The 26,020-nt window shown below is 61.0% G+C and overlaps 3 protein-coding genes across 4 annotated transcripts; 2 read left to right on the top strand and 1 right to left on the bottom strand.

Moving 5' to 3' along the window:
- The first annotated feature begins 132 nt into the window (after positions 1–132).
- AKT1S1 (AKT1 substrate 1) lies at positions 133–8,525 on the top strand. The gene is given in 6 exon segments (XM_045772238.2): positions 133–755; positions 4,122–4,356; positions 4,358–4,508; positions 5,787–5,864; positions 5,947–6,116; positions 7,516–8,525. Coding segments are annotated over 6 exon segments (975 nt in total). The 5' UTR covers positions 133–558; the 3' UTR covers positions 7,660–8,525.
- A 996-nt stretch (positions 8,526–9,521) lies between these two features.
- PNKP (polynucleotide kinase 3'-phosphatase) lies at positions 9,522–15,479 on the top strand. 2 transcript variants are annotated; one of them, XM_045772086.2, is made up of 17 exons: positions 9,522–9,657; positions 9,936–10,099; positions 10,760–10,806; positions 11,148–11,447; positions 12,110–12,189; positions 12,271–12,328; positions 12,420–12,527; positions 12,789–12,860; positions 13,811–13,859; positions 13,957–14,027; positions 14,107–14,199; positions 14,281–14,377; positions 14,464–14,525; positions 14,787–14,896; positions 14,990–15,077; positions 15,159–15,220; positions 15,317–15,479. In XM_045772086.2, the coding sequence occupies exons 2-17, from the start codon at positions 9,949–9,951 to the stop codon at positions 15,432–15,434; spliced, it is 1,566 nt and encodes a 521-aa protein (XP_045628042.2). In that variant the 5' UTR covers positions 9,522–9,657; positions 9,936–9,948; the 3' UTR covers positions 15,435–15,479. The 2 variants fall into 2 exon arrangements, with proteins under 2 accessions (XP_045628042.2, XP_045628043.2); XM_045772087.2 differs by lacking the exon at positions 9,522–9,657 and having other exon boundaries at positions 9,964–10,099; positions 10,552–10,806.
- Positions 15,480–16,269: 790 nt separating this feature from the next.
- PTOV1 (PTOV1 extended AT-hook containing adaptor protein) lies at positions 16,270–24,863 on the bottom strand. Its single transcript, XM_045772088.2, has 13 exons — positions 24,499–24,863; positions 21,803–21,940; positions 21,585–21,667; positions 21,437–21,494; positions 21,244–21,351; positions 19,557–19,712; positions 19,044–19,130; positions 18,869–18,942; positions 18,743–18,800; positions 18,353–18,457; positions 16,792–16,989; positions 16,627–16,696; positions 16,270–16,398 (listed from the first exon to the last, which is right to left on the bottom strand). The coding sequence occupies exons 1-12, from the start codon at positions 24,667–24,669 to the stop codon at positions 16,685–16,687; spliced, it is 1,248 nt and encodes a 415-aa protein (XP_045628044.1). The 5' UTR covers positions 24,670–24,863; the 3' UTR covers positions 16,270–16,398; positions 16,627–16,684.
- Positions 24,864–26,020: the final 1,157 nt, after the last annotated feature.

Below are 26,020 nucleotides of genomic sequence, written 5' to 3'. Positions count from 1 at the left end.
AAACCTGTCAGCTGCGGCCATGTTAATGCGGGGCAGTCCCATCTCTTTGAGGGGCGCGGCAGCGAGGTCCTGGAAAAGAAACGGGTAAAGGAAAAGAAGGTGAGAGGAGGTGTACGTCACAAGAGGTGCTTAGGGACTTGGGTTAATGGGATGAAGCCGTCAGTATCCCCAGGAACGAAGCGGACCCAGTCGAATTCCTTAGTCACCGTCGGGAGACGGCGGTCTGGGCCGCCATATTGAAGCCTGGCAAACCGAAGCAAAAAAAGTTGCCATATTGGATCTTTCCCACCCTTGGTGCTGAAGGGGAATATAGGCTGGAGGGAGAATCCATATATATTTTGGGCACGTGATGCCAGGCTTGTTGCCATGTCGTTAATGGGCACTACTTTCCTCCATTGCTGTGGAAAAGATCGACGATGGGTGAAGGGCGTTAGGTCGCTGGCCTTAGTTTACTGTAGCCCTGAGAGTGCACGTGCCGACGGCCGTATTTCTTGGGAGCAAATCGAAATGGTTCTGGCTTGTTTCCGAGCAAGCTGAAGCCCTTTCGCCATCTTTCTTATGGGCACCGTGCTGTCGCAATTGCCCTACTGCCATCCGGTGATGTTCCCCTGGCCATTTTGGTCTCGGGCGGTCCGGATAAGGGAGGCGGAGTGTGCAGCATGGAGGCGTGCCAACCACGCGGAAGTGACGCAAGACGCCGCCATGTCTTTTGAGGGCGGCGACGGCGCCGGGCCGGCCATGCTGGCTACGGGCACGTGAGTGGAGGCGGCGTTGTGAACCGCGGTGTGGGGAGGATTTGGCCGTCCGGAGGAGAGGGGCGCTGGGAGGGCGAGCCGCTCGCGGGAGGGGTATGGCCTGAGTAAATCAGAGGGCAGAGATCTTCCAGCGACGCTACGCTGAGCTCTGGAAAGGGGTCGCCCGCGGGAACCGTTGTGTTTGGCCCAAGGCAAAACCTAGACAGCCTTATCCTCCGGTCCCCAGACCCACTAGGATCCTTGCCTTGGTCGTGGACCATGTCCACGGGGTCTGGGGGTTGTTCGGGGGGGACTCGGGGCGCCCCTCACCCGTCCATAGGCGGGACTTCCGGTCCTGGCCCCAACTGGGCGGGATTTCCTGTTTTCTTCCTAGAGAAGTGGGTCTTTCCAGGACCCCCGGGCGAGGTGGGGAGGAGGTCTCTGAGAGGTCGAGAAATGTCCAGACGTTCATCTTTCCCCGGGCTATGCGGGGTGGAGATGGGGAGGGCATCCTCGACTTTCTCCCACTTTGGGGCGGGAGGGGGGGCGCTGCCAGTTTGACAGGTGGTTGGAAGGGGGCTTCACTAGCATCCCTCATTCTTTGGCGGACTTTGCCTCTTTCCTCACCTCTTTCTAGAGTGATTTTCTTCAGTTCACTTCCTCATTTCATGCTAAGAGGCCAATTACTTTAGCTCTCCCCTCCGCCTCCTGTGGGGCACAAGTCTCACCTCTCCCTAATCCTAAACTCAATTTGGGGGGCTGGGGAACCCGCCATCCATCTCTGAGCTCCTTAGAGGGTACAGGACTTCCTCCAGCCACTGAAAGGGTGGAGTCTCCCCCGGTCTTGGCCACTCTACTTTTGGAGAACTAATTCCAGAGAGCTCCCAGGCCTTAGCAGAGAGGTGTGAGTTGCCCTCCTCCTATTTGCCCAGGCCTCCTCTTTACAGTGGGGGGACCCTCACACCCACACACACCCCATTTCACTCTTTTCAATCCTGTAACTACTCTCAGATCTAGGACAGAGAGTTTTATTCTGATGCCCCAAGGATGTGAGAGCCCCAGCCAGGCCTACCACTGCCAGGCTGTGTGACCTTGGGGCAGTCATTTCCCTGCCCTGAGCCTTAATTACCTCCATCAGCTAGGGGAGACCCTGAGCACCTCTCAGTTCTGTTGGATTTTGAAGTCAGGCAGACAGCAGAGTCAGCCCTGCTCTGACCCATTTAACTTCTGGGCCTTCTGACCAGTAGCTGAGGCTCTCTGAGTCTCACTTTCCCCCTCTGGACATAAATCTTTCCTGATAAGGAAGGCGAGATGGCATTTGGAATTAAGAACAGGCTCTCTTTTCCAGCTGTATGACCCTAATCAAAACACTGAATCTCCCTGGCCCTCGGTTTGCAACTGCGAAGTGGGGTGAAGCCCCTCCCTCATAGGGTTGGGGAGAGGGTGGGATGAGAATGGTGATGACCCGCTTGCATGGCTGCCTGGCCTGTGGGAGGTGCAGGGTGACTTTGCTGTGGGGTCTGCAGGATTGGTGCTGGTTGTGCTCTCGCTGCGGGTGGCTTCCAGCACGGGCTTTGTACTCCAGGAGCCTTGCTTGTCTCGTTCGTGAGGTAACAGCTCCCACCTTAGTGGGTCAGGTAGGAGGTGAACAGACAGGTGTGGGCTCCCTACATGGAGTCGGTGCTCAGCAAACACTGGCTTATGTGATGATGAGTTGAGAAGGGCTGGCGAATTGAAATCAAGCTACACATGACCCTGGCTGGACCAGAACGTTGCTTGAATTCCTCCAGTGACGGCATGCCCCCTACCTCCCTGAGGAGGCTCCTTGGCTTCCCAGCAGCCCTGGCTCAACCACTGGTTTACAGGAAGAAGAAAAATGAGGCACAGAGAGGGCCAGTGAGTGGTCTGAGGGCACACAGCAGGTTTGAGATGGCAGGAAGCCAGCCCCCTTGCCCCTTGCTCTTTTCTCTCTCTTTTTTAAAAGTATGTTTATTCATGTAAGTAATCGGTACACCCAATGTGGGGCTTAAACTCATGAGCTCGAGATTAAGAGTCCCATGGTTTTCCAGTTGAGCCAGCCAGGCGCCCCAGCCCCTTGCTCTTTTCATCTCATAAGGAGATGCATCCAGCAGATTGTCTGCTTAGGGCTGACCTGTCCTGGGGCACAGCTCCCTGACCTTGGGGAGCTCACAGTGTGATGGAGGAGGCAGATAGAGGTACAGTTATCACAAGCTCAAGGGACAGTGAGCTATAATGGGGGTAGCCCAGGGCACTGCGGGCCTAGGGAAGGCATCTGTTCCATCGTGGGGGATCAGGGAAGACTTCAGAGGAACTGGCAGAACAGTCTTGTAGGAAGTACAAAACGTCGCGGATGGCATCGGCGCGGAGAGCAGCTTGTACACATTTTCTGCTCCGCGCCTGCTCTCTGAGGCCAGCCACGGTGCTGGGCAGGGCTGGTGGCTCAGAGATGAATCCTACAGGCTCACCCTCGGGAGGCTCCCCAGTGGCTGGGGAGATGGAGGTGGATGCAGACGGTCCCCAGAGGGCCATGTGCTTGAATGGGGGGATTCTCAGGCGTTGTCGGAGCCCGAAGAGGGGGAACTGACCCGATCTGGGGTGAGGGCGAGCTCCTTCCACACTAGGGTGAGAGAAAGATTGACAAGTAACTGGAGGACACGTGATCTTGACTGAAGGCCTCAGGCCCCAGAAGTCTGGAAGGCTGTGAGTCTGAGCGGCCACGACCTTGTCCTGGGGATACTCGGTGTAGTGTAGAAGGATCCCCAAGGGGCCGCGCATGGCGAAAACTAGAGGCTAAGAGGTTCAGGAAGAGGCAGGAATGATGGACGGGCAGAAAAAGAATGCCGGCCATGCATATCATTTCAAATCTAGAAGCCGCATTAGAAAAGTAAAAGGACAACAGATGACATTCATTTCCGCCATATATTTTATTTAGCCATCGTATCTGAAATGTCATCTTTTCGACACGTAGTCAACATCAGACTGCCCGTGAGACCTCTGACATCCACCTTCTTTGTACTAAGTCTTCAAACGTCGGTGCGGATTTCGTACTCACGGCCCCTCTCACCTTGGACCCGCCACATCTCACGTACTCCTTAGTCACATGTGGCTGGTGGTTCCCATATTGGCCAAGGCAGGGCCAAGAGGAGGGACTGGGGCTGTGGGGACAGGGCGGGGCAGGAAGGCCGGGGCTGGAGGGTTGGGGACGAGGAATTTAGGATGGGGAGGAATTTAGGGGAAGGGGCTGAGCTCAACTGGGACAAGGTGGCTGGGAGGGACAGGAGTGGCGTTTAGGGGCGGGTGGACACCGGGGCGCCAGTGTAGACGGTGTGGTTGGGCCTCAGCTCTCTGTCCTGCTCTGCCCTGCAGGGCGTGGATGGCGTCGGGGCGCCCCGAGGAGCTGTGGGAGGCGGTGGTGGGGGCCGCTGAGCGCTTCCGGGCCCGGACAGGCACGGAGCTGGTGCTGCTGACCGCCGCGCCGCCCCCGCCACCCCGCCCGGGCCCCTGTGCCTATGCAGCCCACGGCCGTGGGGCCCTGGCCGAGGCCGCCCGCCGCTGCCTCCACGACATCGCCCTGGCCCACAGGGCTGCTGCCGCCGCCCGGCCCCCCCGTGCCCCCACCAGCACCACAGCCACCCAGCCCTGCGCGGAGCCCACCTCGGCCCACCCTGGCCAGGGAGGAGGACGAGGAAGATGAGGACGAGCCGACAGAGACTGAGACCTCTGGGGAGCGGCTGGGTGTCAGCGATAATGGAGGTGAGAGAGGCAGGGGCTGGGGTGGCTCTTGGCTTGGCAAGTTGCCTCCAAGGTCAGTTCTGGAAGGGTGGGACTTGCCTGTCTCTGAGCCCTGGTGTTTTGTGGCAGCCACAATCTCAAAGAGCCTGGGGGGCAGGCTGGCTTGCCTGTGCCTCGCTGTGTGACTTTGAGCAGGTCATGGTCCCTCTCTGAGCCTGTATCCTTATCCCAGCTCTGTGCTGGGAGGTGCCAGACACAGACACAAAGCCAACTCAGAGCCCTTTTTCTCCCCCCCTAAGATTTTATTTATTTGACAGAGCACAAGCAGGGGGAGGAGGAGAGGGAGAAGCAGGCTTCCTGCTCAGGGAGCCCGATGCGGGGCTCGTTCCCAGGACCCTGGGATCATGACCTGAGCCGAAGGCAGATGCTTAACCTACTGAAGCCACCCAGGCACTCCCGTCAGGCCATTTTCTTGAGGGACTCCCAGTCTGGCCAAGAAATTGGTAGTCCTGATGGGAGGCAGGGCCCTGTGGAGACCATGGAGCTGGGAGCTTGAGCAGAACAGGAGTTGTTTCCAAATCTGGGGCCCCTAACGCTTGTGAGAACCAAGAGAGGAGTTCCAGAGGCGTCAGGGATGTAGGCAACAGCCTAAGGAAGACAGGGGGAACAGCAACAGGCTGTTTTGGAGGGGAATCCGAGGGAAATCCAGAGGTTGGATACTTCGAAGAGACTGGAGTACAACGTTAGGGCTTTGAAGAGTGAATAGGAGTTTGCAGGGCGGGCTCAATAAGTAGGACTTACTCATTTGTTGTTACTACTAACGCTTGTTTCTGCACTGGAGAAAACCCGCATAGGGTTCAGGGCACAGACTCTGGAGCCAGGTGGCCCGGGTTCAAATCCCCGTGACTCGGTTATTAACTGTGGAACTTTGGGCAAGTGATTTAACTTCTCTGTGCCTCCTGGTCCCCATTTGTCAAACAGGGATCATAATCATCTCATATTTGCTCGGTCTGTATTTTGAGTCCTTCATCCCGAACTGATCTTGCAGATTTCACGTTCAGCCAGCCAGTCGCTTTCACCTGAGGGTGTAACAGACAGAAGCGGGATTTGTTTGTGCCGATGACCAGGCAGACAACTAGGGGAAGGGTGTTTGAGGCAGAGGGAGTAATTCCAAAAGCCCTGCGGCTTGCGAGGGCCTGGCCGACGCACGGAGTGGGGAGGGGTGGGAGTGGCTGGAGGCCAGAGCACATGAGAAGCGGCGGGGACCCGACTGGCCTGTGTCACTAACACCATCCGCAGGGCTCTTTGTGATGGACGAAGATGCCACACTCCAGGATCTGCCCCCCTTCTGTGAGTCGGACCCTGAGAGCACAGACGGTAAGTGTCCCAGGCTGTCCCCACCCCCGGGGGTGCTGGGATGAAGGCAAGGACAGAGGCTGAAGTCCACCCTCTCTCCCAGATGGCAGCCTGAGCGAGGAGACCCCTGCTGGCCCTCCAGCCTACTCAGTGCCCCCGGCCTCAGCCCTGCCCACACAGCAGTATGCCAAGTCCCTGCCCGTGTCCGTGCCCGTCTGGGCCTTCAAGGAGAAGAGGACAGAAGCACGGTCGTCGGATGAGGAGAACGGGCCGGTGAGGGGCAAAGGGGAGAAAGAGAGGTGGGTGGAGGGAGGGACTCAGAGCCACTTCCTCCAGGAAGCCCTCAGGCATGGAAGCCACATTTCCTAGGACTGATCTTGCCCTCCACCTCATGAGGTGGGTTTTGGGCCAGAGCCCTAATGGTTTAACTCTTGCAGCTTTATGATGTACCCCAGTGCCTTGCAGAGAAAGTCTCTTCTGGGTTTTAGGAACAGCTTCATTTATAGAATACCTGCTCCAGGCAAGGCACAGGTATTTTGGTATCCCCTCCAGAAGGGGAAACTGAGGCTCAGAGGGCTTAGATCACCTTCTTTCCCCACCCCACGTGTTCTTGGCTCCTCCTGGAATTTGCCCCTCTCCCACCTCCTCCGTTTCTCCCACACAATCCTGCATGTGGCCTTCCTGGGCTGGCCTCGGTGGCCCTTCATCGCCCAGCACTGAACCTCCCTGAGGCACAGGGAATATGTGACTCCCTGAGACCTCAGCTTGGAAGGGGCAGGGCTGGGATTGGAACCCAGCCTCCTTTTGGAAAGCCCGCGAGGTTGGAGGCCCTGGGGTCCCGGGGTCCCCTTCCCTATGGTGCCTCTCACTGGCCTCATTTACACCTTGGCAGCACCCACCCGCTGCTGCTGCTCTCTCCGTTACTGGGGGAAGCCCAGTTAATGTTTGAGGCCTGAGTGGTCGGGGTGCTGGGCTGCTCTCTGACCGGGCGGAGGTCCAGCCTCTGTCCGTGGCCTCTCCCATTCTGCTGGAGGCCAGGCCCAGCTCAAGGCGTCAGGCCATAAGGGAGATTGCACTAGTGGCTGGGGCTGCAGACAGGATGACAGGGCCCCTCCTGGGTGGAGGCCAACGTGAAAAGAAGTCCTTTCCCTACAGTGCCGGCAACACTGTAGTTGACAGTTCTTGAGCAATCACTGTGATGATTGTCTCAGACTCTGTCATCAGCCCTGCATTTAAAAGGGGAGGCTGAAGCCTCAGGAGATGAAATGCTTGTTGACAGCTTGTCAGGGGCAGAGGCCTGATTGTTACATGACTCAATGCCAAGCCCAACCCAAATCCTTAGACATGACACCCTCTGGGTGCACACAGCCTTGATGGTCAGCAGGGAAGCAACACTTCTGCTGTGTAAGAAGGAACTGGAAGGGCCGTGGGACAGGTAGCTGTTCTTGCAGATAGAGTCAGGCCAAGAAGGGGAGGAGAGGGGCAGGAAGGCTTCTTGGAGGAGGTGGTTTTGAGTTGCGTAGAAGGATCCTACACGGAGCAAGTCAGGGTAAAGGACCTTCCCGGCAGTAGGCAACAAGCGCTGGGGCGGGGGTGGGGGAGGGTGGAGGGAGTGTGGGAGGGGAGAGGGGGCGGGGCCGCAGCGGGCGCTGACCCCGCCCCGGTCCCGCAGCCCTCTTCGCCGGACCTGGACCGCATCGCGGCGAGCATGCGCGCGCTAGTGCTGCGGGAGGCCGAGGACACCCAGGTCTTCGGGGACCTGCCGCGGCCGCGGCTCAACACCAGCGACTTCCAGAAGCTGAAGCGGAAATACTGAGGCCCAGGGAGAGCGCTTCCCGGCCCAGTGTCCGCCCCGCCCCACACTACACCCCTGCCCCGCCCCCGGGGCCGGCCAATCCGAGTCAGACCCGGGACCGGCCTCTCAGGTCCCCGGGGCCCCGGGATTGCCCCCTCCCTGCCAATCCCCGCCGTCCATCCAGCCCACGCCCCCTCACGTGCCGAGGAGCGGGATTTATCTAGTTCCGCGATTGGGTCTGTCGCCGCTTTCTTTGCCCTGCGACAGGTTCTTTCGATTACGGGATTGGCTCCATCCCAGGTCGGGGCGTGGCTAGTTTAAAGCCCTCACGGGGTCAGCTGTCGTTTTTTGCCTAGCGACAAGGGCTTTGCTCGCGCGGCATTGGTTGAAAGAGGACAGCCAAGCCATAGGATTGGGTAGTGGCATGGGGGTCGCCATCCCACCCTTCCTGGGTTGTCCCGCCTGATTGGCTCCAGCCTCCTGAGGTCGTGGCCAAACCTTCCTCCGGTGCCCAGGATTGGCCTGCGGCCTTAAATTTACGTTCTTTACACTACTGGGACTGAGGTGGTTTTTGGCCAAGTCCTGACTACGTGCCCCTCTGCCCCCTCCCAGGGACAGCCCAATCCTGTCCTTGCGTCTGACACCCTCTCATTGGTTCCATCCCACAACAGCCTGCCAATCGTAGTCCGTCCTTGCAGCCAGGACGGCACCAGCTCCCGCCCCTCTCCCCCCACCCCCACAGGTGCCTTAAAGGGCCCTTGTCCACCCAAGGTGGGGGGCAGGGGCCCTCGCTCTCCGGCCCTTGTGTGGGGGAGAGAGTCGTGGGTGGGGATCGGGAGTTGGGAGGGGTGGTCTGAAATTAAAGAGTTTTACCTCTGATAAGTGAGTGTAAAGTGTGTTCATTCAACAAACACTTCCTGAAGCCGAATGAGCAGCATCTCATTGATTTTTCAATGCAAATCTGGGTGTTGGGATTATTGTTCCCATTTTACAGATAAGAGATTCATGGGGTGCTGGGGGGGGGGGTCCAGTCCTGTGTGACCATTGATTCCCAATCTTAAGGGGGATGAGTGGTGGAATGTGAATGGTCTTTAAAGAATCAGTGTCCTAAGTCCACATAGTCCCCAGCAAAGCCAGGAACGTCCAGCTGAGGCCGGGAGTTTTCTGTCTAATACAAGACAGCTGCAGGTCAGAGAACAAATGGCACCCGGTGCGAAGTCTGGGCTGGATCAAGTAAACCTGGAATCTTCCTCTCCCATCAGACCACCACCAGCGGAACGCTAGCAATAGACCAGACTTACAGGGAGCCCTACCAGCCAAACAATTTTATAAAGTTATTTACATCTATTAACTCCTTTAATCATCCTAGTAACCCCATGAAGTGGAAACGATTATACCCTCTTTAAAGATGAGAACATTGCAGTATTGAGTGTCAGGGCTGCTGTCGGGGGTGGAGATTTCTTGGACTGACATGATCATCAAATGGAAAAGAAGTTTCTTCAGCTGTAACTAAGGCAATGAATGTTAAGAGTTCAAGGTGGAGGGGCGCCTGGGTGGCACAGCGGTTAAGCGTCTGCCTTCGGCTCAGGGCGTGATCCTGGCGTTAAGGGATCGAGCCCCACATCAGGCTCCTCTGCTATGAGCCTGCTTCTTCCTCTCCCACTCCCCCTGCTTGTGTTCCCTCTCTGGCTGGCTGTCTCTATCTCTGTCGAATAAATAAATAAAATCTTAAAAAAAAAAAAAAAAGGTTCAAGGTGGAAAGAAGAAAATCTGTGAACAGAGGACCCACACCCCCTACTGGTCGGAGCCTCCCATTGCTGTAGGAGAGATGAAGGTCAGAGCTGTGGAGGGACTGAAGGATCTCGAGGTCTGGGAGGGGGCGGGACTTCTGTCGTGGGAGGAGTCAAGGCCCTGCCCCCTGCCGTAGGGCGAGTCATTTCCGTCCGCCGAGGAACAGAGAAAGCAGCCGGCGGACTTGCGGGCAGAGCGTCTCGGGCAGGGATTCCTTGGTCGCAAGTGGTAAGTAAGCCCCGGTCGGGCACGGTGAGCGTGGGGCTGAGCCGGGGGTGCTCGCCAGGTTCTTGGCCTTTTCCCTGGAACGTTGGGGTCCGGGCTCGCGGCGGGACTGAGCGGGGCGTCGTCGCCTGGGAAACGGCGCGAGCCGGAGGCCGGCGAGAGGGTGGGATTTCCGGAGCCTTCAGCGGAAGAAGGGAAAGGCCTGGTGTGGGGGAGGCGGGACTTCCTGTAGCAATTTGAGGGCGACCTGCCACTCAAACCTGTTTACCTACTTCCCCTAGGCTGGCGCCCGGGATGGCCGAGGTGGAGGCCCAGGGCGGCCTGTGGCTGGAGAGTCCCCCTGGGGGAGCGCCCCCCATCTTCCTGCCCTCGGGCGGACAAGCCCTTGTCCTGGGCCGGGGACCCTTGACCCAGGTTACGGACCGGAAGTGCTCCAGAAACCAAGGTGGGCGGGGCCGGAGCTGTAGGGGGTGTGGTCCGCTGCTGGAGCGGGAACTCGGTCTGCGGAAAAGGTGGACAGCCAGTCCAGTAAGGGCGCTGCTTGGCCACCGGGCGGGATTGCTGGTGTAGCTAGTGCTGAAGTTGGTAGGTGCCCTCTGGGGAGCGTAGGAAGAGAAATGCTGTGCCTGATCTGGAACTAGCTAGCCAGACCCCTCAGTGGGGAGGGGATGGAGCCAATCCCGAGACAAGTTGTCGGAGGAGGATGTTTACAGGTCACCGTGAAGGTTTGAATCAGGTCACGACCCTTGCCAAGGAGCGAGCCGATCCTATGGTAAAAAGTACTTGTTGCTAAGCAAGGCTGGGTGGTAACGGGCGAAGCCGAAGATCTGCACTTAGCCACACGCCTCATCAAGGAGAAGCCAGTTCTATACAGAAAAATGCCCGCCCTGCCCTTAGGCGAGGACCGGCGTCACAGGCAATCCTGAGGCTTCTGACTGCTGCACGTAAAGGAGACAGCCGATCCCATTTGGAAATAAACTGCCTTCCCCTCCCGAAGGGGTTGTATCGTCCCCGTCGTGTGGCCTGAAGCTGGCCATGCTCCCCAGTAGTGGGGAAGGCAGTCGCACAACGATACACATTCTGACTCCACCCTCTCAACCCTCAGTGGAGCTGGTCGCAGACCCCGGGACCAAGACCGTGGCAGTGAAACAGGTACCAGTTCCGCAAAGCCTGGGGGTGGCGCTGGGGAGGAAAGGCAACCCATCAGGGAACAGGCCCATTGGAAAAACCTGGTTTAGAGGGAAGAGGGTGTGGCCAGTAGAGAAGAGCCGCAGCACTGCCCTTTCAATGGGTATCCATCCACATTTAAATTGGATAAGACTGGACGCCTCTAACTTTTCCACACCCCTGATTGGTGGTACACACCGAAGAGGCGGGGCTTACAGGTCTGATGGGCGGGTGGGGAAAGGAGGTCCTTCCGGGTGGTATATAATTAGAGGAGATTCTGGGTGGGGGGACGCTGCCAATCCCAGCTCTTCCCTCTCCCTCTGCAGCTGGGAATTAACCCCTCAACTGCTGGGACCCAGGAGCTGAGTCCGGGGTCAGAAGGCTCTCTGAGGGTAGGGGATACATTGTATTTGGTCAACGGCCTCCACCCGCTAACCCTGCGCTGGGAAGAGGCTCGCACGCCCCAATCCCAGCAAGACACTCCGCCCGGCACCCCTCCGGCGGCTCCGGACGTGGCAGAGGATGTTGAGCCCCAGAAAAAGCGGATGCGGACGTCCTCCCCTGGCTGGGAGAAGTTCGAGAAGCTGCTAGTGTTTACCGCACCTGGGGTGAAGCCCCGCAGCAAGGTGAGGGCCAAGCAGAGGGAGCCACACCGACTGGGGGCTCAACCCGAAGCTTGCTGGGGGCCCCCGGGGCAGGTCATTCAAGCTCTCTTAGCCTCCACGTTTTTGAGAAGCAGACCTGATGACAAATTCGGGGGGTGTTGTAAGCCTTGGGGGACTCGACGTATGTCAGCCCCTGCCTGCCCGCTGAAACCACAGCAGCAAACACCGTCATCTTAGCCGGGATCTGAGACCCGAGCTCACCTGTCGTCACTCCACCTGCTCCGCGCCGCACGGGTCTCACCACTAAAGGGATGAACCTGTGAAAAGCACCCGGACAGCTTCACTCCTGTTTTTATTTTCATAGTTAGCCTTCTGAGGTGAAGGCCAGGGGAGGTGGGTGAGTAGAATATGAACCCCATTTTAAAGCTGTCAGACCCATGGGCTTAGGAGGAACAGGAGACGGTCCAGTGAAGATTTCCGGCTCTGCGCTCAGGTGGCGGGGACCCATCCTTGCCGTGCCTTGCGCTTACGTAAAATGTGTGGGGTCTCTGTGACTCAGTTTCCCCTTGGGTGACAGGCGAGTGGTAACATGTCTACCTTGCAGGGGTCATGGGATGTAGCCTGTGAATCCGGGGATGGGAGGTGTAACGGGGTTGCTGTTTCTCTTTTCTTGCTGACGTCAGGTGGCCGGCTTCGATCTGGATGGGACCCTCATCACCACACGCTCTGGGAAGGTCTTTCCCACTGGCCCCAGCGACTGGAGGTGAGAAGAGGCAGAAGAAGGGGGTGAGTGAGGCCCGCCGTGGGGCTGCAGGTCACCTTGCCACGTTCCCACCCGCCCTAGGATCTTGTACCTCGAGATTCCGCGTAAGCTCCGGGAACTGGCTGCTGAGGGCTACAAGGTGTGTATGCTTTTGTGCGCGGTGACCAGACCGCGGGGCAGGCGGGGGCCCTGGGGAGGAGGGTACCAGGTGACATCCGTGTGCTCCCCAGCTGGTGATCTTCACCAACCAGATGGCCATCGGGCGCGGGAAGCTGCCGGCAGAGGAGTTCAAGTCCAAGGTGGAGGCTGTGGTGGAGAAACTGGGGCTCCCCTTTCAGGTGTGGCTGCAAGGGAGTCTGAGGGCTGTGGAGGTGGGGGGACGGGGACCCGGACAGAGGCAGGGTTGAAGGTAGAGTGAGGGACAGAGGAGGAAGCAGAGACCCAGGGAGAAGGCAGAAGAGCTGGTGGGGAGGTGGAGGGGCCGGGACCCCGGGAGCTCCCTTCGGGTTGGTGAGGGTCGGGCTGGCATCCCTGGGACCCGCGTGCCCTTGAAAGATTCCGGGAAGGAGCCCAGAATGGTGTCTGATTTCCGCCCCCAGGTGCTGGTGTCCACGCACGCAGGCTTGTACCGGAAGCCGGTGATCGGCATGTGGGACCATCTGCGGGAGCAGGTGAGCGGCACCTCCCCGTGGCTCCCCTCTTCCCTCGCTCAGCCCAGCTTCCCCCATCCAGGTCTCTGGAGTTTGGCCTCCTGCTTTCTCTTGCTCCCATCTTCTCCCCTGGTCCTTGCCTCCTGTCTCCCCCTGTCCCATTGTGTTGGTCTGTGGGGGCCGCGCTCCTTAAGCCTGAAGGTCAGAGTGGTTGAGAGACAGGTCAGTCGTTGGCGTGTCCTTCAGTGCATTTGTTCTGAAGCTCAACAGCTTCTTGAGCTGAAGGTCGGTGTCCAAGACCGACCTGCGGGGGCAGCTCACGTACCCATGAGGGCGCAGACTGGTGTGTAAAATAGCGGGAGGGGGTGAAGCAAGGGAAGGCAGGGTTTACCTACAGTGGTCAGGTGCCCCCGGAGAGCTGAAGGTGGTGAGGGGCGGAGCCGTGTGGGTAGCTAGCAAGAGCTGTCTAGGTGGGAGTAGCAGTGAGTGTAAAGGTCCTGAGGCAGGGCTGTGATTAGCGTGTTCTGGGACAGTGAAGAGGCCTGGGTGGCTGGACCTGAGTGGACGATGGGATGAGGGTGGGGCGTGAGGTCTGAGAGGTAGCAGGTGTCGACTGTGAAGCCTGGTGGGCCCGGGTGGGGGCTTCCCTTTTACCCAGTGGGGGAGCAAAGAGGATGCCAGGAGGGTTGGGAGGAGAGGAATCTCCAGAAGTAGGGCCTGGCCCCCTCTGGTGGCCGTGTGGGGAACAGACGAGCGAGCCCAGCAGCCAGGATGGAACAGTCCAGGATCCAGGTGGTGGCAGGGAAGGGCAGTGAGAAGCCAACAGGATGTGCCGACGGGCTGGGGCATGAAAGGCCGGAGGTCAGGCCTAACACAGCGCAGAGGGAGCAGAGCAGCCCCATGGCACCAGAGGAACAGACATGGGAGTGGGCTCCTTACTGCCTGTGATTTTGTCACCTTTCCCTTCCCAGGCCAACGAGGGTGTCCCCATCTCCATCGGAGACAGTGTGTACGTGGGAGGTAAGGACCCAGGGGTGGGGAGAGTGTGTGGGTCCCCCAGGCCCAGGGGCTTCTGTCCCCAGGGTCGCTGGTGGACATGAGGGCGTGTGTCCCCCAGATGCAGCTGGACGCCCAGCCAACTGGGCCCCTGGGCGGAAGAAGAAAGACTTCTCTTGTGCAGACCGTCTGGTGAGGCCCCTACCCCCTCTTCGCCGGGAGCCATGTCCCCACCTTGTGTGACGTCTGTGTCCCCCCGACCCCCACCCAGTTTGCACTCAACCTCGGCCTGCCCTTCGCCACGCCAGAGGAGTTCTTTCTGAAGTGGCCCGTCGCCAGCTTCGTGCTCCCCACCTTTGACCCGGTGAGGCCCTGGGGGCGGGCAGGAGTGGGGGGCACATGGGGATGAGGAGGGGGTCACACTCATCGTGACCGCCCCTCCCAGAGAACTGTCTCCCCCTCGGGGCCTCTCTACCTCCCTGAGTCCAGCTCCCTCTTGAGCCACGACCCTGAAGTGGTGGTCGCCGTGGGATTTCCTGGGGGTGAGACACGCTGATCCCTGGCCTCCAGAAGCCCCAGCCCAGCCCTGGGTCCTCGGGCTCCCCCTGATCCCGCCCCCACTTCACAGCCGGCAAGTCCACTTTCCTCCAGGAGCATCTCGTGTCGGCGGGCTACGTGCACGTGAACAGGGTGAGCCGCCGCACCCCAGGCTGGGGGCAGGGGCACCGGTGGTCCTTCCGTGCCTGTCCCTCCCCCGGCCCCCCGGATTGCAGGCTCCTCGCCAGCCCTCTGCTCCCCCTGCATCTCTGCTGTCCTCCCTCCTGCAAGGTCTCCCCATGCCCCGCCCCGTCCTGCTGTATCCCTGCCCCCCCTTCTTTCCGGGGCTCCAGGCCTGTTCCCTTCTGGGCGCCTGCCCCCCCCCCATTCAGGGTGTTACGCCGTGTCCCCTAGGACACGCTGGGCTCGTGGCAGCGCTGTGTGACCACGTGTGAGACCGCTCTCAAGCAAAGGAAACGGGTTGTGATCGACAACACCAACCCAGACCCTCCGAGCAGGGCCAGGTACCGGGGTCCCAGGGGGGCCGGGGGCCGGGGGGGGGGGGCGCGGGGAGCCTCGGGGCCCTTGCCAGCCTGGCACCTTCCCGGCCCCCACAGGTACATTAAGTGTGCCCAAGACGCGGGGGTCCCCTGCCGCTGCTTCCTCTTCACGGCCACCCTGGAGCAGGCGCGCCACAACAACCGGGTGAGCTGGCCCTGCCCCCGCCGTCGCGTTCCCCTCCGTCCCAGTTCCTGGGCTGCCCCCCTGACCCCCGCCCCCCTGCAGTTCCGAGAGATGACGGGCTCCTCTCACGCCCCCGTGTCCGACGTGGTCATGTACGGCTACAGGTGAGCAGCGCTGCTGGGAGGCCCCAGGGGGCAGGGGGGCGGGGTGCCTGGCGCCCTGGCGAGGTCTCACCTCCCCTCGTCACCCCCTGGTGCCAGAAAGCAGTTCGAGGCCCCGACCCTGGTGGAAGGATTCTCGGCCATCCTGGAAATCCCGCTCCGGCTGAACCTGGAGCCTCCGCTCGAGCGGCTGTACCGCCAGTTCTCGGAGGGCTGAGCTGCCCCCCACCCCTGCCCCCCAATAAATTCTGTTTCTCTTTAAGCTTGGGCAGCATTGTGCTGGGAAGAAGGGTGGTCTACCCAGCGAGGACAGGCACCCTGGCGGGGCTCCGGGCAGGGCTGGGGAGCACAGGGCTGTGGCCTCACGGGCCTGGGGCTCCCAGGACCGACACCCGGGCACTGCGCTTGGGCCAAAGGCCTCTCCTGCAGAGGGTGATTTAGGCTTCTCAGAACCATGGCTGTGGGCACCCTAGACAGAGGCTGGGGAACCCCGGGGGGGCGGGGGGCTCTTTCCCACCTGCGGCTACCCAGCTGCAGAGCCAGCCAAAGAGCACGCGTGCTGGGACCCCGAGGATAAGAGCTGGACCCCTCATTTGGTGAGTGAGAAACCGTACGCGGGACTTGACCTCGAGGTGGCAGCTGGGACCTGAGCGGTGGGGGGTGGGAGGGGGGCACCCGGCCAGTCCAAACCCCAGGCTGTGTTTGCTGCCAGCCGACTGCGGCCTGTTGAATCCAAAAGGATGGAGGCGAGCAGGCCCGGGATCCCCGCAACACAGCCGGCCGGCCCCGGGAAGGCCCGGGGAGCACAGGCCACCAGCCATGGCCCCCTGGGGACGGACCAGCCGCTGAAGGCAGAGGCAGAGGCAGCTACACTAAGTGTGCTGTTCCCTCCCGGCTCTGGTGACGTGAGCTCAGAGGTGGCCTCCCCTGGAATCTGTGAGAAACGTACATTCCCGGGTCCCCCACAGCTGAAGGGTTCAAACCTGGGGGTGGGCTCAGCTCCCCCCCCCCCGCCCCCCGAGGCATCTGGATACAGAGCCTGGGAGCCGATGGGCTTTTAAAAGACTTTATTGGGGAAACGTACAGGGGTGGGGACCGTCCTCCGAGACCTCTCCGGACGCGGTCCTCCATCTCGCTGGGCAGCTGCCATCCCCAGGGGCCCCTGCTCAGAAGCATCTGACCTGGGGACAGGAGGAGAGTGAGGGGGGCTGGACGGGGGGGGCCTCCCAACGCCCTGTAGGGGGCCCCCTCCTGGCCCCAGCCTGGAAACCACAGCTCCATCACCTCCTGGGACCAGTGGGAACCACCCGTGTCGGCCTCTCCGGGTCTCAAGGCCAGAGTCACACTCTCACTTCGCAAACCCCCACCTGTCAGAGGGTCCCTCCCCCACACCAGCCGGTGCCACTCACCAGTTTTGGCAGGGGCCTCGTCTGTGACTCCTGGAGGGGCCCAGCCTGGGGGTGGCCACTACCCCCCCATCTGCGGGGGAGGAAAGTGGGGAGCATCAGCAGTGGGGACGGGGGGTGGGGGCTGGGGGCAGGGGTGAGGAGGGGAGCCCACCCCCCCCACCTCACCCCGCGCTGCTGCTGCTCCTGCTCCAGGTTCCGCTGCAGGACCTGCTGCTGGTTGGCGATGACGCGCCGGATGCCGTTGACGAAGTTGCTCTGGTCGTGGGGGATGAGGCCGATGAAGATCTTCTTCTCCGACGAGTACAGGAGCATGAGCACGCGCACCTCGCATGACGCCTTGTAGGAGAAGTGCACGCAGCCGGCCTGGCGGGCGCAGAGCGGGGTCAGCGTCTGGCCGCCGCGTGGACGTGCCCACCCACGGCCACAGGCTCAGACACAGGCCGGCTGCGTGCACGCACGTCCTGACAGCCGTCCTTGCAGCCCTGGTGTCACTCCCCCTTGGGGACAAGCGGACCGAAGCCGACAACAGCCCAGGGACCGACGGGCTCTGCACAGAAGGACCCAGGAGGCAGCAGCGCCCACGGCCAAGCGCCCCACCGCCAGGACGGACGAGCGTGCAGAGCGCACAAGGCGCCGGGCGGCCCTGACCGTGACTCGAAGCGGCCACACGAGACGCACAGGCCTGTTAGGCCCGGGAAGCCCAGCACTGCGGGCCCCCACGCGCAGCCTGGAGCGGCGGAGGCACCAACAGTGAGCGTCCCTCCGCCGGCAGGGACACAGCCGACCATGACCACCACACTGCCAGCTCGGGGGAGCTGACCAAGGGCTCCGGCTTGGTTACACTCGATCCCTGCTCTCCATGGCCTGGAGACCACTTTACAGGTGGGCAAACTGAGGCTGAGAGCTGGAGGACTTGCAAGCCGCCACCACCAGAGGGGCTGTGCCATTCCTGTGCGCCACCTTGGGGGACAGCACTGGCAGGTGACCGGGGAAGGCCTTCCAGGGCTCACCCGCCCCGCTGCACCGACCTGAGCCCGCAGCGGAGCGCGGGGGGGTGGGGGCGGCCTCAGGCTCCCCTGCGACACCGCAGACACTCAATACAAAAGAAACAGCCTTCCCCTCGCAGGGCTGTGAGCGGATCAGCTGCGGGACAGATGCTGGCCACGTGCAGCGACACCCACAAAAATGCAGTGACAGCTGCGCTTTCACAAGCCTTGGAGGACAACCCGCCTCACCTCGCAGATGGAGAAACTGAGGCCAGGACCCACTGGAAGAGACTCCAGGCTCTGAGAGCTAGGGCTGGGAGCAGAGAGACCTCCCTGGCCAGCAAGGGGCCTGCGGGAGCCTTGGGTTTTCACTAGAAAACCTGCAGGGACAGAGGCTCCCTGTCCCCTGGGAGAGCAGGAGGCAGGGAAGGGGCTGGGAGCACCGCGTCCGCGCTCCATGGTATCAGCTCCTCTAGGCTCTGAGTTAACCCTGGGCCTGCCTCTGGGCCTTGGTTTCTCCATCTGTAAGATGGGGTCAGGACGGCAGAGCCCCCGGGAGTCCCGCGGCCTGGGAGCAGCACACGTCCAGGCACGAGGCCCAGCTGCAGTCCCCAGGGGCCACCACGGCGCTCCCCCGAGCTTGTTGGGGAAATGGCCACTGTCCCTCATCTCCCCGTTCTCCAACCCAGACTGGAGCCCCCCTCGCTGGCCACCTGCCCGGCAGCGCTGCCCGCACTCACGAAGCCGTTGTCCATGATCCGGCACAGGCTCTTCAGCGTCTCCAGGTCCTTGGTGAAGTGGAACTGCACCAGGCGTGAGTTCCGGAACAGCGGCACCAGGGTGGTCTGTGGGGAAGCTGCGTCAGCCCCGGCCCCCCCCACACCGTGGCCGCCACCAACTTACCTCGGACAGGTAGGTCCTGTGTGGGGACCCCCCCACCCCCAGGGAGCTGCTTGTCACACAGACCAGCCCCCAGCCACAGGGCCCTTGCACATGTCGTCCCGTGATCGAAGATGTTCTCCAGCAACCCCAGGGTCCCCCGGGGAAGCGCTGCGGCCAGTCCGTGGCCCCGAGGCCTACGCCGGCCGTGGCCCAGGCGCGCAGGTCGACCCTGCCCCAGCCCCACTCACCAGCAGCTGCTGCGGGATGAGCTGCATGTACAGCTTCCTCGGCCACTGCTCCGTTCTCCTGTGGGGCACGTGGATGAGCGTCTTGCCGGGACCCTGCCTCCCCCCACCCCGCCGCCCCCCACTCACAGGATCTCTCCTTGGTTCACGTAGACGTGCGAGGGCAGCCACCTCTTGGACCGACTGTTGGGCTCAGGCCTGGGCTTTTGGGGAGAGGAAGAGGACGACATCAGGAGCGCGGGGGGCACTCCAGTCAGCGAGGATGCTCTGGTCTCCAGGTCCCCCAGGTCCCCCCAAGACTCACCTCTTGCCACTCCATGACACCGCTCCACGCCAGGAACTTGTTGTTGACGATCTGAACCGGGCCCGCGACACCCCCAGGGCCCACTGCCTGCAGAGGCAGAAAAGGGGGGCTGGTGCCCAGGAGCGCCCCAGAGCAGTCTGTCCGCAGCCCCAGAGGACTCCCCAGAGCTGGCCCTGCCCCTGGCCTGCTCACAGACCTCCCCTGGCTCCCGAAGGGCCCAGACCAAGTCTCAGATGCTCAACCTGAGGTACCAAGCCCCCAGGGTCGGCCTCCAAGAACCGGACAGCCCTCATCTGCGTACAGACAGTGAGAGAGAGGGAGACATTTATCATACGTAACTTGTAAGGTCACATGAGCCAGGACACACGGTCACCCCCCAGAGCCTTCCAGCCACACGCAACACTCCCCACAAGCCTGCCCAGCCACATCCCTGCCCCGCTCCACGCGGGTGGCCCTGGCAGGAAGCGCCCTCCCTCACGCCCCCTGCCCGGGGCCTGGGCGCCGCCGGCACACCTGTTTGCGCGTGGTGATGACCTGCCGGATGGCGTTGACAAAGCCGCTCTGGTCGTAGGGGATGAGGCCCATGAAGATCTTCTTCTTGGACGAGTACAGGAGCATGAGCACGCGCACCTCGCAGGGGGAGATGTGGGGGAAGAGCATGCACCCCGCCTGGGGGAGGGGAGCAGGAGGTCAGGGACCCCGCGGCACTGCCCAAGGGGCCAGACACCCATCCAAGCGTGCACTTTGGTCTCCCCCACCTGGTGAATCACCTCTGAGGTGTGAGCCTCCCAAGGGCTCCATCTCCCACCCATGCCCCCTTCTTGATGCCAGCCCCGTCCCTTAGAGCAGGACCTGCCTTTGCTAACCGGGCCAGAGCAGCCTCCGGGGAGGCCCTGGGCACAAACCCAGCTCTGCTTCCTCCCAGCTGCGTGACCTGATGCAGATCACCTCATGCTCCTGGACCTCAGTTTTCCCATCTGTAAAATGGCCTCACAGTAGCCTCCACCGTCAGCACCACATAAACATTTATTAACGTGAGACCCTGGTGCCGCCTCACTGGACTTGGGAAACCTGGAGTCTGACAGAGCCCTCCACGTGGGCTGTCGGGACGAAGGGGTGTGCACTTTGGAGAACCCCCCCAGGCTGCTGGCCTGCCATGTCTTGTTGCCCAGGGGCTGCTTGCTTAGGGAACTTGTCCCCCACCTTCCTGGACCTGTGTGCAGCCAGTCCTCCCAGAACTACTAGTCCCAGCAGTGGGACGTGCCAGGTGGCACAGGAAGTGTGCAGACCTCAGCCTTCCCTACAGCCTTGGGAGCCCCGCTGGCCACACACACAGCAGGCCCTCCGCAAAGTGCTGCTGAATTAAGGGGTGACCAGTCGGGCAAGAGGCCCTGTACCAGTCACAACCCCTGGTCTGTCCGGCCTCTAATGGAATGGGGATCTGCTGGACACTGGGGGACATAGCCCACCAAGCACCTGGAGATGGGGGGGGCAGGGGGTGCTGGTCCCAAAAGGGACCAGGGACTGGAGGGGACCCCAGAGCTGGGGGGGGCAGGGGGTGCTGGTCCCAAAAGGGACCAGGGACTGGAGGGGACCCCAGAGCTGAGTCCTGTGTCCTAGGTAGACAACCTACTCTCATTGCACACCCACCCCCTCCTGGCACCTGTCCCCTCCCACAACTAGACCCTCTGGGGTGGGGGTGGGGGTCACTGCTGAAACCAGGGCCCAAATGAGGCCCAGGCCGCAGAAGCCACAGAAACCACAGAAATCACGCTGAGATTTCCTGCCTGGCTGCCCTGCACCCCAGCCGCACCAGCTCGTGGCTCCTGGGCATCAGCCACATGAGCAAATCACTGCCTCAAGCACCTAACAAAAACTTCCAACAGTCCCAAGCAGTGAGTCCCACCTGTAGCCCCATGTGCCAGAGGAAACAGCCCCAGCACAGAGCAGTCCCCCACCCCAGCCACCGTCTGACAGTCGCTCCCTGTTACGTGCTGTGTCCCCCAACAGGCTCCCAGGTCCCGGAGCCCCAGCAGGGTCCTCCACTCACGTCCCAACAAGCGCTGGCTGAGCTCCGGGAGCCTGAGGCAGGGGCGTTCCTGTGGGCCCTGCTCTACCGGGGACCCTCACAGACAGGGACCAACACGATAGAACGCGCCCCGGGCCTGCCCTCAGCCAGCGGCGCAGCCGCTCTACTCACAAAGCCGTTGCCCATCACGCGGCAGAGCCCCTTGAGAGAGTCGCAGTCTCTGTTGGTGAAGTGGAACTGCGCCAGCTGGGAGTTACGGAACAGGGGGCCCAGGGTGGTCTGCGGGCAACAAGGGGGCCTCTGGGTCACTGCCGGGGGCGGGGGTCCGGGGAGCGGGCCGCAGGAGGCCGGATGCGAGTCTTACCAGCAGCTGCTGCGGGATGAGCTGCATGATCAGCTTCTGGGGCCACTGGTCAGTCTCCCTGCAGGGGACAGAGGGTCAGGAGAGCGCCCGCTGCCCACCCGCCCCGCGCGCCCGCCCCCCCCTGCCCCGCGCGCCCGCCGCCACTCACAGGTTCTCGCCCTGGTTCACGTAGGCCTGGCAGGGGAGGGCCCGCTTCAGCTTCGCGGTGGAGTCAGAGTAGGGTCTGCGCTTCTGTTGCGGGAGTAGGAGGGGTCACTGGACACAGCCTAGATGCCCCGGCGTGCCCCACCCACGGGGGCAGATGCGACCCCTGGGGTCAGCCCCCAGCCCCCACGGGCATTCCTAAGGGGACCGGCCACAGCTCACCTCCTGCCACTCGAGGACGCCACTCCAGGCCAGCAGCTTGTTGCTGAGCCGGTGCTCGCCTACAGCCAGGCCCCCGAGGGCGAGCCCAGGCGAGGAGGGCCCGATGGGACCCAAGGCGCCAAAGACCCGAGCACCTTGCTGCAGCAGAGGAGAGCGGGGAAACTGAGGCTGAGGGACCCACAAGGGCAGGCTGTTCCCCCCCACCACCACCAACATACATCCCAATGTTCAGACCCAAATCCTCTGCTCAGAAACTCCCAGCACCACATCCAAACCCCGTCCCAGGGTCAAAACCCCAAGTAGCCGATCTCCGCGTCCTTGTCCTGCCACTACTCCAGAAACCGAGCCCCCCAGATCCCACTTGTCACCTCAACACTGGTTCACTTGCCCCTCCAGACTTCGCTCCAGCTGAGCTCTCGGCCTGGAATGCCACCCCACCCCTGCCATGGCCTGAGCAATTCTTGGTCCCTCCGTCCTGACCCAACTCAGAAACCAGCTCTCTGGGGGCCCAGAGCCTCCTCGAAGCCCCTCCAATGCACAGGCCAGGCTGGACTGTGCCTGGCTGCCTGACACACTGGCTTGTCCCAACACGCCCAAGCTCAAAATCCTTCCAAAGCTCCATATGGCCCTTGAGGAAGTCTAGACCCTCCCCCTAGCTCCCGCCAACCTTTCAGGGGGTCACAGGCCCTCCTGCTCTTGCACACCCCATGTTGCAACCACACCAGGGTGACCTCGGGGTGGAGGTAAGCAAAGCACACAGAACAGAACCATCCAGGAAGGTGGGGAGACTTCTGGAACAGGGAGCGTAACAACACCTGGAGGGGCCTCAAACACAACATCTCCAGAGCGTTTGCAGAACACCGGGAGAACGAACGTTCCAGCAATAAAGCCAAGGAAAGCTCCACATTATACTCTTCACAGAGCACTCTCCCAGCTATCTTTTTATTTTTTCAACCAAAAACATCTCAAAGCAAACAAGGGAAGGCTTTGGAACAGGCTGGCAACAAGAAACCCCTGAAAACCTCACTCGTAAATGCCTCCCAACAGGAAAAGAAGTCGTTAACAGTTGTGGTTACTTTTCATCTTACTACTAAAGGGTATCCTCTGCATCTCCTACAAAGCACACGGGTGTCTTTTGGTCCCAGAAGGACATGGAAAAGTGGTATTTTGTGAGGGCTTAAAAAGTAAAAAAAAATCTGAGCCAGCATGTCCCGTATGTGGGCAGGTGATTCTGCAATTTGGGCAGTGGTATCAGATCAGGAAGAAAACCAGAGAGCATCCTGCTGTAGGAACGTGTTGGTGCGTGTTCAGGGCCAGACTGTGGATGCAGAATGGGCGTTGAAGCCCTGGGTCTGTAGGTGTCACAGGTGGGGCACAGAACACTGATAATAGGTACTTAGAGCACACAGCTGAAGGGCCTTTGGAGATCCGGGTGAAAGCACTTAAGGACCCAGAACAGCAGAAACTTCGGCCGCACGTGTTTAAAGTCGGCTTTGTCTGGGAGGGCAAGCTGACCACGCAGGAACCGAAACAGGTTTTCGTCTAAAGTGTAAAGCCCAGGAACTCTTATCTAAAAGCTCAGGTGTACCTGCAACAACAGGGCGGGCACATCAGAGGGCAGGACGGCAGTAAGGGACCAGGCTTAAGTGCAATCCCAAAGGAAATCTCCCAGCTGGGCAAGTGTGTGCGGAATTTGGCTGTGCCTCGGACATGTGAATTGCTGTTTACTACACGGGGAAGCCTATTTCGTACTTGGGAGAACGAAAGCCTTAGAATGCACGCTTAAAGACCCAGGAAACGCTTCTGAAACTAAATGTGATTGCTGAACTAAGGGGGTGAGCCAGTGGAGTGAAGGGGTATGTTCAAGTTTTGGGAGGCGTTTCAGAGACTTGGTATCTACGTTTAAGATCCGAGGAAGCCTGTTTAAGGCTTGTGTTGGGCTGCCACAGCTGCCTGCCACGCACAACGACGGGGCAGTGCATGAAAGAAGCGAACTCCAGAGCCAGCTTAGGGCAAAACGTACATCTGGGCAAGCGTGAAACATCAGGATGTGCAATTTTATTATTCCAGGAACGCCTGAAGATTTTTGCGTGTCTATTTTGGATCTGGGGAAGCGTGTGTAGTTAGTGTACCTGCAAAGCCAGATGTTTATGTTTGGGCTTGTTGCACTCCGTAAGGGCATCCCACATCTGGGCAAGCGTGCAAATCCTGGGCGCACACGCCGCGGAAGCTGTGCGGAGGCGCGCGGGCCCGAAGAACACCCCCCAGGTGCAACACCTGGGCACGCGAGTGCAAGACGCGGGCTCCTCCCGCCGCGGCCCCTCAGCCCCCTCCCCCATTTCCAGATTTCCTGCCCGAAGAGAGACCCAACTTTCCAAAGGGAAAAACAAGCGTGCACGCCGCCCGCCCGCCCCCCACCCCGCGTTTAAATCGGGACGCGGAGTCAGCAGTAATTTGAGCCCTCCCCGCCCCCGTACCCCACCCCCGCCACCCCTGCCCAAACGCGCAACAAAGGGGAGAGCCCGGCGCGTACCACCCGAGGGGGTCCACGGGGGAACCCAGCCCCAGACTGGACCACCCCTAGGGCCACTCGGAGACCCCAGAGAGGAGGGGGCCGCGGACAAAGACCCAAGCCCGGGGGAGGGGCCGGCGGGGGCGGGGCCGTGGAAGGCTCTGGAAAAAAGGGGGGGGCTCACCATGGGAGGGGCCGAGCGGGCCCGGATCCGCGGCGGCTGCGGGCCGCGGGGGCTGGCCGGCCAGGAGCGCGAGCGGGCGGCGCGCACCGTGAGGGGCCGCGGGGGGCGACCGCGACCCCCGAGGGGGCCCCCAGCGCCGGAGCGGTGCGGAGCGCGGCGCGGACGGACCATGGCAGGCGCGGGCCGAGTGGGCTGGGGGTTGCCACGGGCCGCACGGGGGTCTGCGGGCTCCACCGACTGAGGGGCGCGGGCGCGCGGCTTCGGGGGAGACGGGCTGGGCTGTACCAAGCGCGGGGGACGCACCGGCGGAGAGGGGTCGCCGCGGCCAAACCACTGCGGCGAGTGGGGGAGCGCGGCGCGTACCAAGAGCGTCCGCGAGGGGGCGTGGCCGGGCTGTACCAAAATAGGGCTGGGGGAGCCTCAGGAGACGGAGAGGGTGTGTGGGGCGGGGAACACGGCCATTGGTAAGATACTCTGGGCGGCTCGAGCTACACGGGGAGGAACTGAGAGGACGTGCGAGCAGCAGCTTCAGGGGGGTGTGGCGGGAGAGGCCATACCGAAGGGTGCGGGGGGGGAATTAGTGAACGTAGAAGACGATACCAAGTTGGCTACGGGCTGGGGACAGGATACCAAGAGACCCTACCCTGCGTCTCCGGACCTGCGGAGCCGGGAGACTACACCAACAGACCTCAGGAAGAGGCGGAATAAGGAATAGTGGGCCTGGGGGTGAAGGAACCTACCTAGAAGTTTGGAGTTAAACGGATCGTACCTTGCACTAGGGGAGGACTTAAATGTGTGAAGGCCGTGACGTGGCTAGGTGGGCCGGAGACCACAAGTCCCAGCGGCCCCCGCGCGGCCTGGGCGGAGCCAGGGATCCCGAGAGAGGCCGCCAATCACTGCTGCGTACCCATTGGCCCCCGCACCCTAGGCTCCCCCCACCGCCCTAGGTACCTCCTCCGACTTCTTGCCGCCCGCTTCTCAGGGCAGTTCATTGATTCACTCATTCACTAAACTATTGCATGGCTGCGTATTCACTTACTAGAAGTTGTGTAACATCCCTTGCTTAAATTTGCCTGTTTCTGAATCGTGGATAATAGGTAACCGTAAAGTGCTTATGAGGATTAAATGAGTTAAAGTAGTAGAGTCGGTACTCAGCATGGTAAAGACTTAAATGTTAACTTTTTTCTTTAAAAAAAAGTCATTGTGACGAACACCGGGTGATTAAAATAAAAACTTTTAAAAATCATTATTAGTACTACTGTTTCCAGTCTGCGCGGGCAGTAAGTATACTGTGATGACCAAAACAGAATGGGTCCTTCACAGAGCCCAAGGTCCACTGGAGAAGACAACTAATCACAGTTGGGGATAAGTGTTATAAATGGCGCCAATGCACAGGACAATGGCATGGTGACCATGAGGAGTTAGGGAAGTGACCTATAGGCAGCGCGCGATTCTATTTGGGCTGGAAGAGGGAACAGCAAGGGCACAATCCCTGAGACTGTAAGAGAGTAAGGGATGCAAG

Source organism: Ursus americanus, chromosome 21, assembly GCF_024610735.1.
Source record: "Ursus americanus isolate L20-20 chromosome 21, mUrsAme1.1.p, whole genome shotgun sequence".
Lineage (NCBI taxonomy): Eukaryota > Metazoa > Chordata > Mammalia > Carnivora > Ursidae > Ursus > Ursus americanus.
The sequence above is the reverse complement of the archived record's forward strand: the minus strand, read 5'-3'. Positions and strand labels throughout refer to the sequence as shown.